Below are 16467 nucleotides of genomic sequence, written 5' to 3'. Positions count from 1 at the left end.
CAGTATCCCGATTATCGAGGCAGCTGCGCTACGCTCAGGCTGCGGCAATTGATGCGAAATGGGCTGCATGGAGTTGTCGGCGCCAGTCAAGCCATTCGCAACTTCTCTTCTTAATGTAAATCGTACACCTACACACAAAATGGTCTCAGTCAATTTTTTCTGAATGGTGAAAAATGCAACTGGTGATAGTGTGTTGTTTTCTGCTGATGATAAATGAGGTGCCCGTGCAAAGGCTCCATGCCATCAATGCCAAAATCCGGAGAAGCGTGCTTCTGAAAGCAGAGAAATTTGCCTCAACTTACTGTAAAATCAAGACACTTATACAGCAGCACTCACAATTTGCTTTAGGCAGCATCATAAGCATTGCTGAATTTTTCTCTCACATTTTTGACCAAGTATAGAAGTTACTCCCCTCCCAAGGCGTGATTTTTGCTCTCAACATCCTTACCGAGAGCACATGTTAAAAAACGTATAAGTTACACACTTAATACAGAGCACTTAGCACAATTAATGAGCAGAAGACCCAGCATTAGTGCTTTGTATGTTTGTGAACAAACATCAAACTCACTTTGGGATTCGCTTAGAGAACTGTAGTTTGTAAAGTAGCTTTGGTAGACAAAGCCACATCAATTAATCCTGGCCGCAAAAAAAGTTTCTTCCACAAGTGAGTGGAAGCTTTTATTTCAATACATGGAATGTGATGACAGTGCTGCTACATCTTCGTGGCATCGTGACTGGCCTGTTTATTTCAGCAGTCTAAACCGTAATCAGCATTTTTAATAATCGAGTGTTCTTTGTTCTTTCTAGCAGTTCCAAGATTTCTCTCAGCTAAAGGTATAATTTCTCCAGAAGTCACTGTTTACTCTTAATATAGGCACAATCATAATTCTGCACACCAGGTAAAAAGAAAGCACACTATACAAGGTACTGAAATACGCGTACATGCAAGCCTGTACCCAAGGAGGGGGTAGTCCTAGGCCCCCCCCCCCCACACCTAAATTGCAGTAAAAGGGGTGTCCTACAGAAGACAATAAAAAAGGCGTTTTTCAAGGCATTCAACACAACTGACCCCCCCCCTCTCCCAAGAATATTTCTGGCTACGGGCCTAGATACATATATTACAAAGTAAAATAAATTACTTCGAACATTCTTCATCACCTTGTACGAAATCTCTTTGCAATCAATAGGAGAGACATGAAAAAAACATTGCATATATGTTACCCAGCCCATAGCACAGACATACAACGATCATTATGACGACACTGGTGTAAAAGCGTGCATGGTTTAAAAATAATTGCACTACTGTTAGCAGTTAGTGAACACACTCCGCAACCGCAGCAACACATTCATGGTGAAAGCCAGCTCACTGCAACATTCTTTTTCTCTGCAGAACGACCAAAGAAGCGGTGATGATCAGCGGTGTTCCCAAGCACATCGTCTAGGAATCCATCATCTGTATATAGTGTACATAGCGTGTAGAAAGGAGGTTGGCGACGTGTTGATATTGGTGACACTGCCTCGACAACAGCTCGGAGAGCAGCGTCAACCTGCACGAGAGGCCAGACATGACGATTTGTGACATCGGTGTTGAGAAGCCTGTATGAGTGTGTGTCGAGGCTGGAACAATGCCCTGATTCTTTGTTTAATTGTATGTGGTAATGCGTTCTCGTTAGTGTTGGCACTTGGTCCGCTCTGTGGCGAATATAATGGTGGTACAACATGACTTACGGCCTCCAGAAAAGAAGTCACCAGAGTTCTAGTGCAATGGAAAAAGAACCTAGTGAAAGATTTTTTCAAATGCTGGCGCATGGGGCTTTGCAGAGTGATGAGATGAAGATAATACACAGCGAGAATCGTAAAATGCACAGTGCCAGACAAGAAATGAATTTTAAAATTTTAATCTTGTTCCTTCCAGAAGAGATAAAGAAGGTGAATAAAAATTAAACAGTAAAGAAAACAAAATAATCAAACGAAGGAAGCAGAGCGTCAGTAGTGAGCTTCTGGTGCACTACCTCCTTTCCTGGGTGTGACAAGGCAACGAGTGGTAACTAATTTCGTGTGATCTTCTGCTCATCTCTGTTTGTCTCCCAATCCATTTTATTCTACAGATGACATTGTTTTTGAGTCAGGGGCACTGCCATTCTGGGCTTTTAGTACACGATTTATTTCGCACAGTTCCTGACGTCAAACGAACAAGGTCACAAAATGCCACACACGTTCGTACGGCTCTTTTCGTGCGTCTGAGCTCGCTATAGTACCATTCATCAAGTTGGTACGGATAAAATACGGCAACATTTACAGCCCAAGATGGCAATGCTCGAACACATTTATAACAGTCTTACCTCAATCTTATTACCATTTCCTTATCGTGTGTTAATGCTAATGTTAATTGAAGCCACGTTTCACTGTAGTGTTTGGTTTCCGGATACACTTGCACTTCAAGTGTGTCTTAACAGACCACAAAGAACCATGTTTGGAAAGATTAAATGCTTAGAAACGAGGTACGAAGCTGCTATACATGTACTACTATGTGTGGGTTAATTTTTCAACCACGTACCCGTGTGCAGGGAACAGAATCACTGCATCATTTCAGCCCGAAAAAATTGGAAAGGCAGGCACTGAATGTGCTAGCCTTGGCGTATGTCTGACACGAGAGAAAAAAATGTTTGCGTGGTTTTCACGTCAGCGAATCAAGTGTGGTTGGTTGTGATAGATAGGAAAAACAACAGGGGCAATGCACCTTTTTCTTTTTCCATGCTTTATGATAACAAAGTGCCTTGTGTGGTGGTTGTGATCAATGTTGTACTTTGTAAAAATACAACCATTCATCCGTGAAATTAGCCATATTTTGTAGAAGTGTTGTCGAAATTAGATGAAATTTAACCTTCTCACGAGATTAGCTTCTGAGCCAACTTTTATAGAATATGCAGCAATTTGTGTTTTAGGCATTACGAGTGAGCCTGACACCGTCAAGCTCATTTAGTATATCGAGGGACACGTACTTCGACATTTGGTTGGATCACTACCAATGGTGGAAAATAGAGCAGCCCTTGTTCGAATTGTAGCAAGAGTCACTAAGAAATTTGTACCATCTCTCATCAGTGGATAAGTTCGAGTTAAGCCAGAAGAGGTCACGTGTTGTCTTCCACTAATCCTCCCATTCAAGGAATATGCAGAGTGAAATCGTGCAGGAGTCGCACGAGTAGCTATGAGAGCATTTTGCTAAGGCGCGCAGTAGCCAGCTGCCATACTTACCCGGCCGCAGAGAAGTGCAGGTTTTGCTGGAAAGTATGTAATTACTGCAACAAAGTAGTGTGTACTAGCACATATATATATCTTAACCGCTCTATACGAGATCACAGCTCTGGCTGCCATTACCTCTAAAACACAAGAATCGATTCAGACCAAGATAATCGATATACAATCATAGTACTAATGTAATGCTGACAAAATACTCCACTTTTCCGACATCTGTCGACCAAGTTCTCCAAACGAGGAAAAAAAAAAAAAGAAGCCAAACCGCACCCCTGCACTGTCCTGCAGAACATAACTAGTTTCAGAGAAAAAGAATAAGCTCCACAACAACTTTCTGTGCATTTGTGATGCTGTATAGAAAGCGTGCGTGATTTGTTTATGATTGTGCGTGTGTTGTAAAGTTTTCAGTCCAATAAAAGTGAGACGTGAATAAATGAGTTTGTTAAAAAAAAAAGCAACAACAGAGAGCTTGCCTGAATTTATGCTTCGACGAATCAATTCTCTCCTCTTCATCAGCTCGTGGCGAAAGGGAGTGCCGCTTTCCTGACGTTCTCCAGTCCCAGGGCCGGACAATTACAGAGTGGACAGGAGTACCTCGCATCGGCTGTAACTTGGCTCTGCGAGAAAAAAAAAAAGGAGGCGTAAGGTGTTAATAGAATGTCTAGCTGTATATGTATCTAGGTAGACCTCTGACATTGCTGTAGCCAGACGCAAATTCGGAAAAATTCAGGAGCCCTTGGCCTATTGGGGGAACGGAAACGGAAGCAAGTGAAGCTTGGCGTGTGCGTGCCTGACGTGCTACTTCTCTTCCTTTCTTTCTACAGCATTATAGAATGCTCCCTCCTAACTGTTTCCTCCCTACTTGCTCGGAATTAGACCTTCACGCTCCTACATAGCAACGTAACACTTCAGTTTCTACAGGCAGCAACACCGGTCGTGCATTCATATCCAAGCAGCAGTGAAATGTCGCAACACAAAATGACAAGTCACTTTGATAAAGGATCGGATTGCAGTATCGAAAACGAATAACCGCCAACAAGCCCACAATTAAGAGAGCACCACTCATTGAGAAATGGCCTACGCAATTACGCATGTGACCGGCACACTTTTACAGGCCGTGTTTCTGTAGTCGCCGGCACTGGGTTTCTCATGAGTGATGACGAAACCTGCAAATTATAAAAGCTTCAGTTGATTAATATAAGGTCAACCCACAAAAACGTAGCGTGCCTTTACTTCACCCTATTGAAAGAGCGCTGCTTTTCATTTGAAGTTCAAGTACAACCTACCATGTTTAAGTAGCACGCACGAGCAGAGACTTTTCTGTGCATCGGCACCATATGATGGAGCTAAGTTGCAAGCAGGGTGAGGGTAAGCACATGCCCACAAAATTTACTCAGCTGGGGCCATCATCTGATAGGCTATTGGTCTGGAAGGATGTCACACTATATCAGTGCAATTCACACAAGCAGGCACCATAGATAGGCAAATGGTTCTGCTCAAATTTCATGTTCCAAAGATAAGCATTGGAGCAAGCAATCAGTAAATGAAATACAATAATATTCCACAGGCCACCACTTATGATATAAGCCAAAGAACAGTTTTTCTCAAGTGCACCAATATGGGTTGATGTCAAAGTTTTGAGGGTCGATGTTTTTTTGCAAAATCTGTCCCTGAAATGAGTATCATTTTATTGCTGCAACAAATTCTTCAGATTGATCCAGTTAAGAAAAAGAATTTCTAAAATTTTTCTGCTGACCGTGACAAAGTGTTCAAGGTGGCAAATAAGTGCACAAGGTGGTAAAATAAGTGCACAAGGTGGCATTAGTGGAAACACGAGGAGGGGGGGGGGGGGGGGGTTGGAGGCAGAAGCCACTTTCGATCTAGTCAGCATTGTCTCGCCACGCTTGCTTTTGAGATCTTAGTCAACAACATCAGAGTCTTAACTCGAAAGTCACTCCTCATATGCCAAGCTGGCATTTACTGAATCAGATCATGATTTGGTAATGAGCGGCATTTTAGAGGAATAGTCACTAGACTTACTTATGGCAGAGAAACCAGCGAGTACTTTCACAGTGAAAGCAAACTTTGCGGGTAAAGGCATTGAAGAAAACCGTGTAGTTGTGAGCGCGCCCGGAAAATTAAAACAAGTCCGAAACCTATAATTTTTCGTCTTACTACCGTGACCAAAGTAGTTTTTGTGAGTCCCCAAAACTAGAAACACAACCACATGAGCATCGTTTGTTTCAGTCAGTGCCTGAACGGAAGCAGGTATAATTGCACACCGGAGAGCATTAAACGAGAGAGTAACAAGTCTGTCACTTTTTAAAAGATCCTGAACAGGACAGCCATCAGTCTTACGGGGGCAACAAGTGGAAACCGGCCAAAGAACAAAACCGGAAGGAGCCTGCGCACCACTGTGCTAAGGCATACCAAAAACCAGAGAAACATGGATGCAAGTAAAAAATTCCATATATTCCCACAGTTTGGCAGCACGTGCCAAACAATAGAAATGATCGAAAAAGGCATGCATTTTAAACATACCGGAAAGGACATGGATGCAAGCCTTCGACTGACTTGTGGCTTCTGACAGATGATGTACATGTTCGCTTTTGACCCTCAAATGTTAAAAAGGAGTATCAGCACAAAATGGGCCCAGCTAAGCGCACACTTTGAGCATGCGCTTACTATCCTCGCCCTGCTTACAACATGACTCCGCCATATGGCACTGATGTCCACAAAAGTCGGCCACTTGCACTCGCTAGGTAAAGATTTGGGCAGCTGTAGCATATGTACTAGCTTTCTTTCAATAATAAGTACGTAGGAAAACAAATGCTTGCTATCTGTGAATAAAATGCTATATTTTACTGAGCACTCATAAAAGAATCCCTGATAACATTTTTCGCGACATTAAAGTTTTCTAGTTAAAACTAGGGACAAGAATGTAAACACATATGGCAGAATTAAGCTATGCTAAGCCTGCAAAAGTGCTTGTCATCACAAAAATATGCTAACACCAACGAATGGAGCATAGACATTTTGTGTGAAATTGACATGGCTAAAGGTAAAGCTTATACTTATTCTTAGATTGTAACCGACTACAACGGGGTACGCAAATTGTAGTTGTTGAGGTTGGAACAAATACAAATCAAATAGCATCAGAAGCACATAAGCAAAATACAATACAGACTGACTAACCTAATCTGATTGTGGAGCAAGGTAAGGGGGCAGGCTAGTTGGTATTCCATGTTTTTTACAGCTGAAGCAGAAAAAAGTATACAATGGACGAAGGGTCTGTGGACCCAGCCATTTCTCACACTGAGAAGTACAAGGACTTGGGTTTGATTGACAACTGTGGTGGTCCCAAATTTCGATGGCAAATAAATGCATAATTGCCTGTATGCTTAGACTTAGGTGCATGTTGAAGAACTCCACGTGGTTCCAAGATGTACCTCATTTTCATACAATAACTGCTTCGTCGTGTCAATCACCAGAATTAAGATTTTTTAACGATTCGTTTCACACTATGAGTGCAAATGCGAAATCATCTAGTGCAGGTGTCGACAATCTGCGGCTTGCAAGCAGCATGCAGCCCGCGAGGCATTATGACGTTGCCCCCGGCAGAACGTGACACCCTCTCTCCTTGCCACTTCCTATCTGAAAGCCGACATGACAATTTTGACCTCAAATGGTGTTAGCAGGAACAAAAAAAAAAAAAGATTTCTTTCAGCTGGCATTGTCTCCTATGGTTACATTGGCCAGCTAACGTCTTCACTTCATTTCTTCACACAAGACTGAAAATTGGGGAATAAAGATTCTTTATGGAAGCATTAGATCAGAGAAGGCCCTTCATTCACAGAAAAAGGAAGCTGGTACACAACATGCTCGCAGACTTTAAGGTTTTTGAGCTCAAACTCAATCTTTTCCAACAGCAGGCTAGTGAGTATAACCTTGATGCAGAACTGCTGGGGGAGAAATGAGCACACCGATTCCCACAAAAATACTCCGATTTTTAAAACATTTGAGTAGCGTTCAATCCTTTCAGAATCTTGTTAAGGTAGGAATATGTACCAGTTAGAACTTGAAGATTTGCAGACAGATGGTGAGCTCAAAGACGCATTAGAAACTTGTTTGAAGCTTGCACAGTAAAGTTTTACACTGGCCTCATAGACTCAAGTGTTCGATAAGAACTTGTTGCTGGTTGAGTTGGTGATTACATAACATGGTGATTTTAGTGCTACAAAAGATGTACACAAGTGAGAGAGAGAACAGACACCTGTCTGTGCCTGTCTAGCACCTTTCTGTCCTTTGTTTATCACATGTGTGCATCTTTTGTCACACTAAAATTGCCATGTTAAGGTATTCGAGTTTGAAGAAAATAGCAGTAGCCATGATGACAGTGTTTGGCAGTCCATATGCCTGCAAACGTATTTTCTTGAGAATGAAGTTTGCCAAATTGAATGTTTGTTTCAGACTAAACAATGAAAATATCTAAAATTTTGTGCCTGTCTGTGAGGAACCTTGCTGTAGATATTTGTGAGTTGGGTAGGAATATTCAACGCCAAAAGTCGCATTAAAAATGTTGTTTTTTGCTTGTAACTTAATGTTTGTAAGTTGCAACTTAGTGACAAATGTGCTGAAAATAAACGTGATTTCTATTGCTGTTTTGTACATTATTGTCAATGTTTAGAATATGTTATTCAATGCTTGTCACCAATAATCGGTCAGAAATATACTCGCATGCCAGACTCTCAAACAACACAAGCATCTCAAGTTTCCAAATTTGGTGCCAGGGGTCCTTTAACGTAATGGTGCTCAGACATGGTGGCGTTGATGACATTAAGGCAGTATATAATCACATAGCAGTCAACCTGTTTCGCTGTGATAATGATACCTCTGGAATGTTTTCAGCATCTTGCCCATTAAGGAGGAAACAATGTGACATCACAAACATTGCATCCTACCAGGTTGGTACTTCTAATGTAGCGGAGTTTGGTGTGAAATTCAAGAATAAAACTTAATAGTATCATCACTGTCTCCTCTGACAGTGAACCTATCATCGTAATATTACTTCCAATAGGAGTCTTAAGGAATAGCTTATTACCGTGTTTTCTTGAATGTAACGCCAGTCTCTTTTTCTGTAACACTTTGCCATCTCAAGTCGAGCCTCGCATTACAATCGAATAAAGAAATTCACAAAATTCAAGTAGTCTAAAAAATACCGTGATGCACCCAAATTCTTCATTTTTGTTATATTTTTTTTCTTCCTGTACGCAGTGAAAAGACACCCCTCGCGTTACAATCCTGGTCGCGTTACACGCGAATAAATGCAGTAGTCTAAATTTATACATTGTTTAATATAATAGTTGGCTACTAGGTACTTTAGAAGGTCAGAAGGCTGCAGCATTCTAACCTCAAAGGCGGATGTACACAAGCCTACACAAATGGGTGTGCAATTTAGATTGATGTCATATTCCGCATGGTTAATGACCCTGCTGTCGGAGAACATAGCTGAATACAAGAGTTGGACCATTTCTCTGGCTACGGGTGCAATATCACCTGCCACACTTTGGTACTCTGAGTGGGGTTTCTTCAGGCTTAAGCTGTATCCAACTACTGTACCTTACCGATGATGTGTTGGAGATGTTAATCTTGCTTATTAGCTCGCATACTACTGCAGCTGCTGGTTGATATCAAAGTCGTACCCAATGTGCACACCTTGCTGTGCACATTGCTACGACCGTTTATAACGTAGCACATTTACACCAACAAGGCAGTAGCATTCCGTGTTGTAGTTGAGTGACTTACCGCAATGCAGTAATAGCAGAAGACGTGCCTGCAGCCGATCTCGTGCGGTTGCGTCGGGCAGCCACCGCAGATGCCACACTCGGCCATGTCTCCTCGTGTCCGCTCGTTCGGATGAGTCGGACGCAACTTACGGCGCAACAACTGCCGACTCACAAAGTTCTTGGCTGGGTATACGTTGACCAGAGGTAGAAGAAAGCCAATGAACTCCTGCGGAAACATTTTACCTACAAAATTGAAATCAAGGTCTAAAGAAAAATGAGGTAGTTGAATGGCTCCAACTATGTTTAAATGGGACATTGTAAAAAAAAATACAAGCTGTTTTTAGACCCAACCAAAAAATATATATTGTTCGTAGGGCTCACTCGAACAAATTCACAAACATTTTTCTCAGGCAGACTTACTGGGACTTGCAGCCTGATCCGAGTCCAAGTTAGCTGACCGAGGAGTGCATTAGTGTATAATTACATTTTTCAATTATGGTGCCGATGCTCTTTAACGCCGCCATCTCACATATTCGGTGCTCAATGTGGCACATTTTGATCTTGTACTTTCAAGTACAACTTATCAACGATTCCGATTCAGTAAGAAAATTTTTATGAAACATTGGACTCGCATGAGATAATTTTGTCAGGAATTCCACAAAAGAGTTTGGGGGGGGGGGGGGGGGGGGGTGAAGAAGGCACCCAGAAACACCCTCTCCATAATTAATTCACACCTCTGATCAATAAACAGTCATGCGCCATATGAATGTTACTAGTGTGTTGCAGTATGTGTGAGTAGACATGAGTGTAAACACGAGCAAACATAAGGCTGATGGCTATGTTGAAGTCGAATAGAGAGAACCATAGGTCGGCAAGACGTCGAGCTCACTCAGATTCACTAAAAATTATATATCCTGCCCGAGGCTCACTTTGACTCAGGCTAACCAAAAATTCCTAACACTGAATTCACTGGGGCTCAGACTCACTAAAATTTTCTCGACCTGACTTACTCGGGCTCAAGCTCAGCCAAATATTACTCACCCGAACTTACGCGCAGCCCGATCTGAGACCGAGCGAGTATGTCAGCCTCTGTGGCCCACAGCTCTACCACAGAAGAACTTACAAGTCAGTTTGACGCAGCCGAAGTAACCCATCCAACGTACAATTAGGCCAAGAAGATCGTAAACAGTAATTACACCATAATTACAACCAATAATTAATGTCACCTATGATTTCATTGGCCTCATGGTACGTGGGACCCATTTAGTCGAGTCTAACAAAGAAACGAGCCTCACTGAAAAAAATTATTTTTTTTTCATTTACCTACCAGTTAAAGAATTCCTTAATGAAATTCTGGCATTGCTTTCACGTATCTGCTAAAACGAAACTCTTTTCAAGCCCTTGAATGAACTTGCGGTAGAACACTTGGCCAAACTTATTGGTGTACTACCGCATCAAATTTAGTACAGGGACTGTTTTGCAACCTATCAGGCAGGAACATAGAGAGAACGATGTGTGAAGACGAGATGATAATACTCAGGTGTCCATAGGTTTCTCGCTGGGACACGACACAAGAAGTGTTACTGTATGTATATAGGCAAGAATAGACACACCTAACCATGTCAAATCTGAACGACATTGCAGCAAGGTACGACTGCTTTCAATAAGAGTAAACATCATCGCATTACTTTTGGTTTGCTTCAGGCTGCAGTTGTCTCCTAATGATCTCCTAATGAGCCTTTATAATTATTTGCTGCAAAACAGCCCACTCTGTTATCAGGGTAGTGTGCCGTAACAACCACAATGCAGCTTGGTCAGAAAAAAATGTTCTTTGTTATACACTCATACCTAACTATAACAAAGTTACATTTTACACAAATATAGGGTCATTGTAACCGATAATTCCTTATAAAGGTGTACTCCTAACACTTCATCTATTGCAAGACTGTTCTTCGCTACTTTGTTATAACCGATATTTCATTATACCTGGGTTTGTTAAATCAAGGTTTGGGTGTACAGGTGATTTCAGCACAGAGGCATTAGAGTGCACTTCGGTCTATCCTGCCTCTGTCACCTTGTGCTAGTGTCCAGTGGATGATAACTTCTTGTTTTGTTTCTTTTTACTAGAGCACCCTACAATTCATATGTTTCTTAAGAACTGATTCTTTACTGCTGGCGCCCAGATGTGCCATGCCATTCCAGTGCATCCTTTAAGAACGACACAAACAAAACACAGTCTAGAAAAGGGGCAATACGGTATACCAACTTGCTGTATGCCATTTCGCCAGTCATGTCCTATACGAGCTGTTCTCGAGCGATTTGATATGGCACGTGCGCAAGCCTCTAATCTCGTACACTTTTTCTTACACTTCTTAGCTAAGCCTCAGCTTGTATTCATAACAGTGCTTAATCCTCAGGCCTTATACTGATGCTAAAATCACCAATACCATCTTGTACAAATTTTCCTTCCCAAAGCAAGAATGTGATTAGGGCACGCTGCATTGGTTGCCCATGTTTTCATCTCGTTACAGCTCAATCATTTCACCAGCGTTGTTGTTCTTCTACTTGTCAAAGCATAAACATTAGCACACCTATAGTGTAGCAACTCTTCATAGAGTATTATTACAGGAGTACCGACACAAAAATTTTTTTATCTGCATATTTTTTTTTTTCAGTGTCCATGAGTAGCTGATGACCAAATTACAATAATGGGAGACCTTGTTTGCACGCGTATGTGATGGTTAATTATATTTGAAGACATTCTTGTAGCGCCCCATCAGTTTCCCGTTTCAGAGAGCACCGAGAGAGGGATCAGGGTGGTTCTCTTTTAGTGAACACAGCTGACCATGCGACCACACAACAGTGTTAAAGCACGCTCTGTGCATTGTATTGCCTGCAGGTAAGTACTGCACTGACAACTGCAGCAGAGAGAACATGTGACGAGCATGACATCCAACAAAAACTCATGACACAGGTGGCTGCTGGTTGTTTACATTAAAGCCAAGTTGACGTCAAAACCGTGAAGAGCTCCGTCTTGCACTCACTTTCACAACATACACATCGACAACAATTTTAAATGTTCCAAGACACACTAGCTATTGATACCTTGTAGCTTAGTAAGACTGCAAAACCCCGACTCATGCCAATATCTGTGCTTTGCTGATATCCTTCGCAGCAATCTGCGGAGTGATAGAAAATACCGATAGCAAAAATGTGTGCGTCCTTTTGCATTTTCCAAGCAGGAGAGGCTTGCTCCCTGCACAGGCTCAATAGAGCACTGATATCAACCATAGCACTTGAGGTCAAAAAAGCTGTGTGCTTGTATCTTTACTTACAGACTTACCCCACACCGCAAGTGTTATTAAACCAAAAGATATTGAGCAACAAGCTCCAACTTACCGCAAAGCCATGCCACAGAAGTTCCCGATTCATGAAGTCAAACTGAACCTGCAATGAGCAAGCATAACAGACATGCCACTATTGCTCAGATTCACTTATCTTCCATATAAGTATCTATGCATTCATGCTAGATTTATCAACGAACTCGCCAGGCTGGAGAGAAAGGAATGAAAAAGTATGTGCAAGGTGAAAAAATATATATACACACTTCAAGAAAAATGGTGGTCAGATAACGAAATGCTTCGCAAGTCGCAAAAGCCAAAAAAGGACAATGCAGGTGTTTTTCAATGCACACATGTACACGCGATTCTAAAAACCTGCCTAGAATACCCAAAATGTATTCGAAAAACCGAAATGAGGGGCCCTTCGCAGAGCCCCTCGATGGGTCCAGTTGCATATTTTGGTTAAACACTGGAATACGTAAGGCACTGTCTAGGTCGAATGGAAGAATTTCTTAAGCTGATTTGTTACTGGAAAATCTAATTATTATCCCACCTCCAGGAGTAGTGGCAGTTGTCCAAGAAAAGGAAAGACACTCCTTTCTGCAACCCATCCAGGAGCACAGTGCAGGGCAGAGTGGCCAGAAGGAGAGTAATAAGGAGTGAAAGAAGAGAGTGGGAACGAGAGGCCACCCTCTCGAGATAGTGAGCACCCACGGCACAGTGCACCACGCCGATGTACCTCCCACCCCATGAGAAAAACCAGCGAATGCCTGGCAACCCCGGGTATTGAACCGAGTGCTTCTTGCAAAGGAGGCAGACGCTCTGTGATTGAATCTTGGAATAACAAACACTGACAAAGCGAATGAGTGGTTACAGCGAACTAAATGCGAACTTTGCTTGGCGATGCATGATCCACAGGGTCATGAGACAGTGCAGAGTTGTGAGAGGTGGGTAACAGTACGAGGAAAAAGACAAATAGAGTGAGGCAGGCAAAGCACTGTCTATCAGGTACCGTCTATTAGGTTCACAGACAGTAATACAGTGCGCGAATGAATAAATTCTGGTTAAAAGTCGGCGCTTGGTCTATCTCAGCCTGTCTGTCCCAGTCTTGCACCACTATTACCCAATTTTCCTAGTATGCAACAAACAGTGCAGGTTAATACAACACTGCATAGCAGAAAACTCTCCATTATTTTCAACTTACTGTTTCTTTGTTGTGCACTTAGATGCGTGGACACAGGCCCTTTCACATTTTGCTCCTGTTGGCACGTGGCCATCATGAGGAAGAATCAGAACCACCTTTCGCGCAAGTGGGTAGCTTCTTTTCAAAAAGCCTAAGCTACCCATCAAGACCAGGTGTGTGGTTGGTAGCTTACGCTTTCCTAAATAAATCTAATGCTTTTCAACTGGCTTCATTTGCCTTCCTCGTATGACGAGACGCGGCTTTCACTCGTGATGTGGCTTACCTCGCGTAACATAGGTCGTGCTGAATGGCCGTTGACAACACCGACGATCCTGTTGCTCAGCGAGCAGTAGCTCCCTCGAACCAGAAACAAGACGAAGTTGGCCACGGAAGCCACGCGAACAGCTGTTTCCAAGTGTCGAATTCCATGCTCAACCTGTATAGAGACAAGAAGATTGCATAAAAAAAGGTACAGATGAATAAAGGGAACACTTTCATGAATAGCATGTGTGAATTTCACTCCCTTGTAAAAGCACAGCGGCGTAGATTTGCATAAGACTGCAGGAGGTTGACATTTCTGACTCGTTCTGACAGATTTGTGCAGTATACGACTAATGTTTCGACGTCCGGAAGCAGATTGGCGAAACAATATGAAAGGTGCACGTTCGGGTGCTCCCGTTGGCAATTGAATGTGCACCTTTCATACTGCACACTGTAAACTGTGTTGTTCACCCAATTAACTGAAGTAGTGTTTCATGTATACTATGAAATTTTGAGCAGGAACGTCATGCTAAAGCTATTATCAAATTCTGACATCATTCTAGTATGTCCCCCCCCCCTTTCTTTCTGGACCCTGATCATGCACCATGTCTATGCAACACTGACAAGGTTGGAGGCTTGGGCTTGCTCCAAATCCAACAGTAAACTGATAGCATGACGGCACAGAAACATGAAAGAAGATGGCACAGTGCCAACAGTGCACTATGACGTCTTCTTTCTGTCTTCGCGTTGCTAGTCTACTGCCATGCAACATCGGCCTGCTTAAATTTCATCCATATCCTGCTGCTTAGCAGCCTCATCTTCAAGCGCCTGCACGCGAGATTTTTAGTCAAAATTAAGATATTTTTTTTTCCTGAATAGCGGTAGCACCTTAAACTTTGCTACCACAAGACAAGCACGATTTGCAGTCTTGCAAGCAAAAACATGGCCTTCAACATTGGTATTTTAAGAAGGTACTTATGACAACATAATCAGCAAAAGTAGGGGCTCCGAGATTAGTGTTTCTTACTTGGTGTTATTGGATTTGCTTATTATCAGAGCTGTTTCTATTCCATGCTTTCTACATTCTTACAGCATTGTCATTGCGTTACTTGTGTTTGTAAACAGCTATTGTAATTGACCACGACATGAGTGAGTATGAGGCTTCTGAAGAAGTCCATATGCCCTCTTTCTGTCTTTTTCATGGTGAAAAAAAATTTTTTTTCACCATCATCTCGAAGTTTGGTGCGCTGTTATAAAAAGCCCCCATGTGCTCCCCTCTCTCTTTCCACACCTTCTCTTGTTTGCTGGTAATATTGACTTGTCGAAGGGTGGAGGGGGCGCTTGCTCGGAATTTTGAGTACAGCATCCCGTGATACAAAGCACTTGCGAAGTGAAAGCATGTTTGTTGACATTATTTCTTAGAAAATGAAGCACATACACAACATATTTAAACATACATTTGTTTTGTCAAATCCTCATTATCTTCAGTAGTCTTTCGCTGCCTTCTCTAACATCAGCAACTGCGCTAGATGCCCCTAAACTTTGGGCCATTGATTCCAACAGGTAGTCAAATCTTATTGGACACCAACACTCATGAAAGCCTTTGGTTGGCGAGCGACCCCCCGTGATGCGACAAAGCACAGAAGAAGCTCTTCGGCATGCGAGTTCTCCTAACATACTGCTACGAAGCGCTGTCGAAGATGAAGAGGAAGACAGCAAAGAGAAAGACAACGCTCGCTGATATCCACGTGGATTTGGCTCTGCCTTGTATGTTTGGCATTACGTGTTTAGACACACCTTGTAAATATACTCTACGACGCCTTTTTTCCCCGTAACATTTTGGTGGAGGTGCGGGTTCTCCCTTTCACCATCACGGCGATTCTCCCTAGCGGACGTTCCTTGGCTGCCTTTGCTATGTCTGCTCAAGAGGAATACGAGGATGCATCGGAAATGTCTCCAACCGTGTCTTGGCCAGCCGGGCCTGCCACGCCACAACAAACTGCCGCTAACCGCACCATCGTCCTGACCCAACCACGCGACCCGGGCACCTTTTCCGGCATTGACAACTAAGTTGTCGAGGATTGGCTTCAGCTATAAGAACGGGTGAGCGCACTATACAACTCGGACCCAACGCTCACATTGGCCAATGTTCTATTTTACCTTGAGGGCACGGCCAAAGTTTCGTTTTCCAACTACGAGGAAGTGATCACCAGTTGGAACCTATGCAAACGCAAATTCATCAACGTCTTCAGCAAGACCATTGAGCGTCGTCGTTCGGCGCAGAAAGGATTCGCATGCCGACTGCAGTCCTGCACCGAATCATACGTGACTTACATTCAGGATGTGCTCGCCCTCTGGCGCACGGTTAACGAAAAGATGCCGGAATCCGAAAAGGTTGCGCACATCCTTAAGGGAATCACGGATGATGCCTTCATTCTACTGGTGTTCCGCAACTCGTCGACAGTCGACGACGTTATTAGCAAATGTCGGCGCTATGAAGAAGCCAAAAATTGTCGCATTGCTCCTAGTTTTTCACGCCTTCCCAACACAGCGGCAACGTCTAATTGCGAGGATATCTATCCGCCACCTGCTTCTGCTGCAGGCGAGCACATTGTACGCCTTGTACACCGCGAAATCGAGG

General features: G+C 42.9%; 2 protein-coding genes across 5 annotated transcripts in view; one reads left to right on the top strand and one right to left on the bottom strand.

Annotated features, from left to right (window-relative positions):
- LOC119175687 (uncharacterized) overlaps positions 1–3716 on the top strand; it is a 95137-nt gene extending 91421 nt beyond the window's left edge. The window contains exon 8 of the mRNA XM_037426631.2: positions 1391–3716. Within this exon, the coding sequence (XP_037282528.2) occupies positions 1391–1410 (20 nt within the window). The 3' untranslated portion in view covers positions 1411–3716. The remainder of the gene's footprint in view (positions 1–1390) is intronic.
- The window catches only part of Pex2 (peroxisomal biogenesis factor 2), a 126200-nt gene continuing 109873 nt past the window's right edge, over positions 141–16467 (bottom strand). For 3 of the 4 annotated variants that reach the window (XM_075889382.1, XM_075889383.1, XM_037426641.2), the window contains exons 6-10: positions 13849–14001; positions 12441–12488; positions 9061–9267; positions 3729–3872; positions 648–1547 (exon numbers count right to left, since the gene is read on the bottom strand). In XM_075889382.1, the coding sequence (XP_075745497.1) occupies positions 3768–3872; positions 9061–9267; positions 12441–12488; positions 13849–14001 (513 nt within the window). In that variant the 3' untranslated portion in view covers positions 648–1547; positions 3729–3767. Of the gene's footprint in view, positions 273–647; positions 1548–3728; positions 3873–9060; positions 9268–12440; positions 12489–13848; positions 14002–16467 lie in introns of those variants that run through there. The other variant, XM_075889384.1, reaches the window with a different exon arrangement.

The sequence above is a fragment of the Rhipicephalus microplus genome, chromosome 3, assembly GCF_043290135.1.
Source record: "Rhipicephalus microplus isolate Deutch F79 chromosome 3, USDA_Rmic, whole genome shotgun sequence".
Classification (NCBI taxonomy): Eukaryota; Metazoa; Arthropoda; class Arachnida; order Ixodida; family Ixodidae; genus Rhipicephalus; species Rhipicephalus microplus.
Note: the sequence above shows the minus strand (reverse complement) of the source record. Positions and strands in the feature narration are given on the sequence as shown.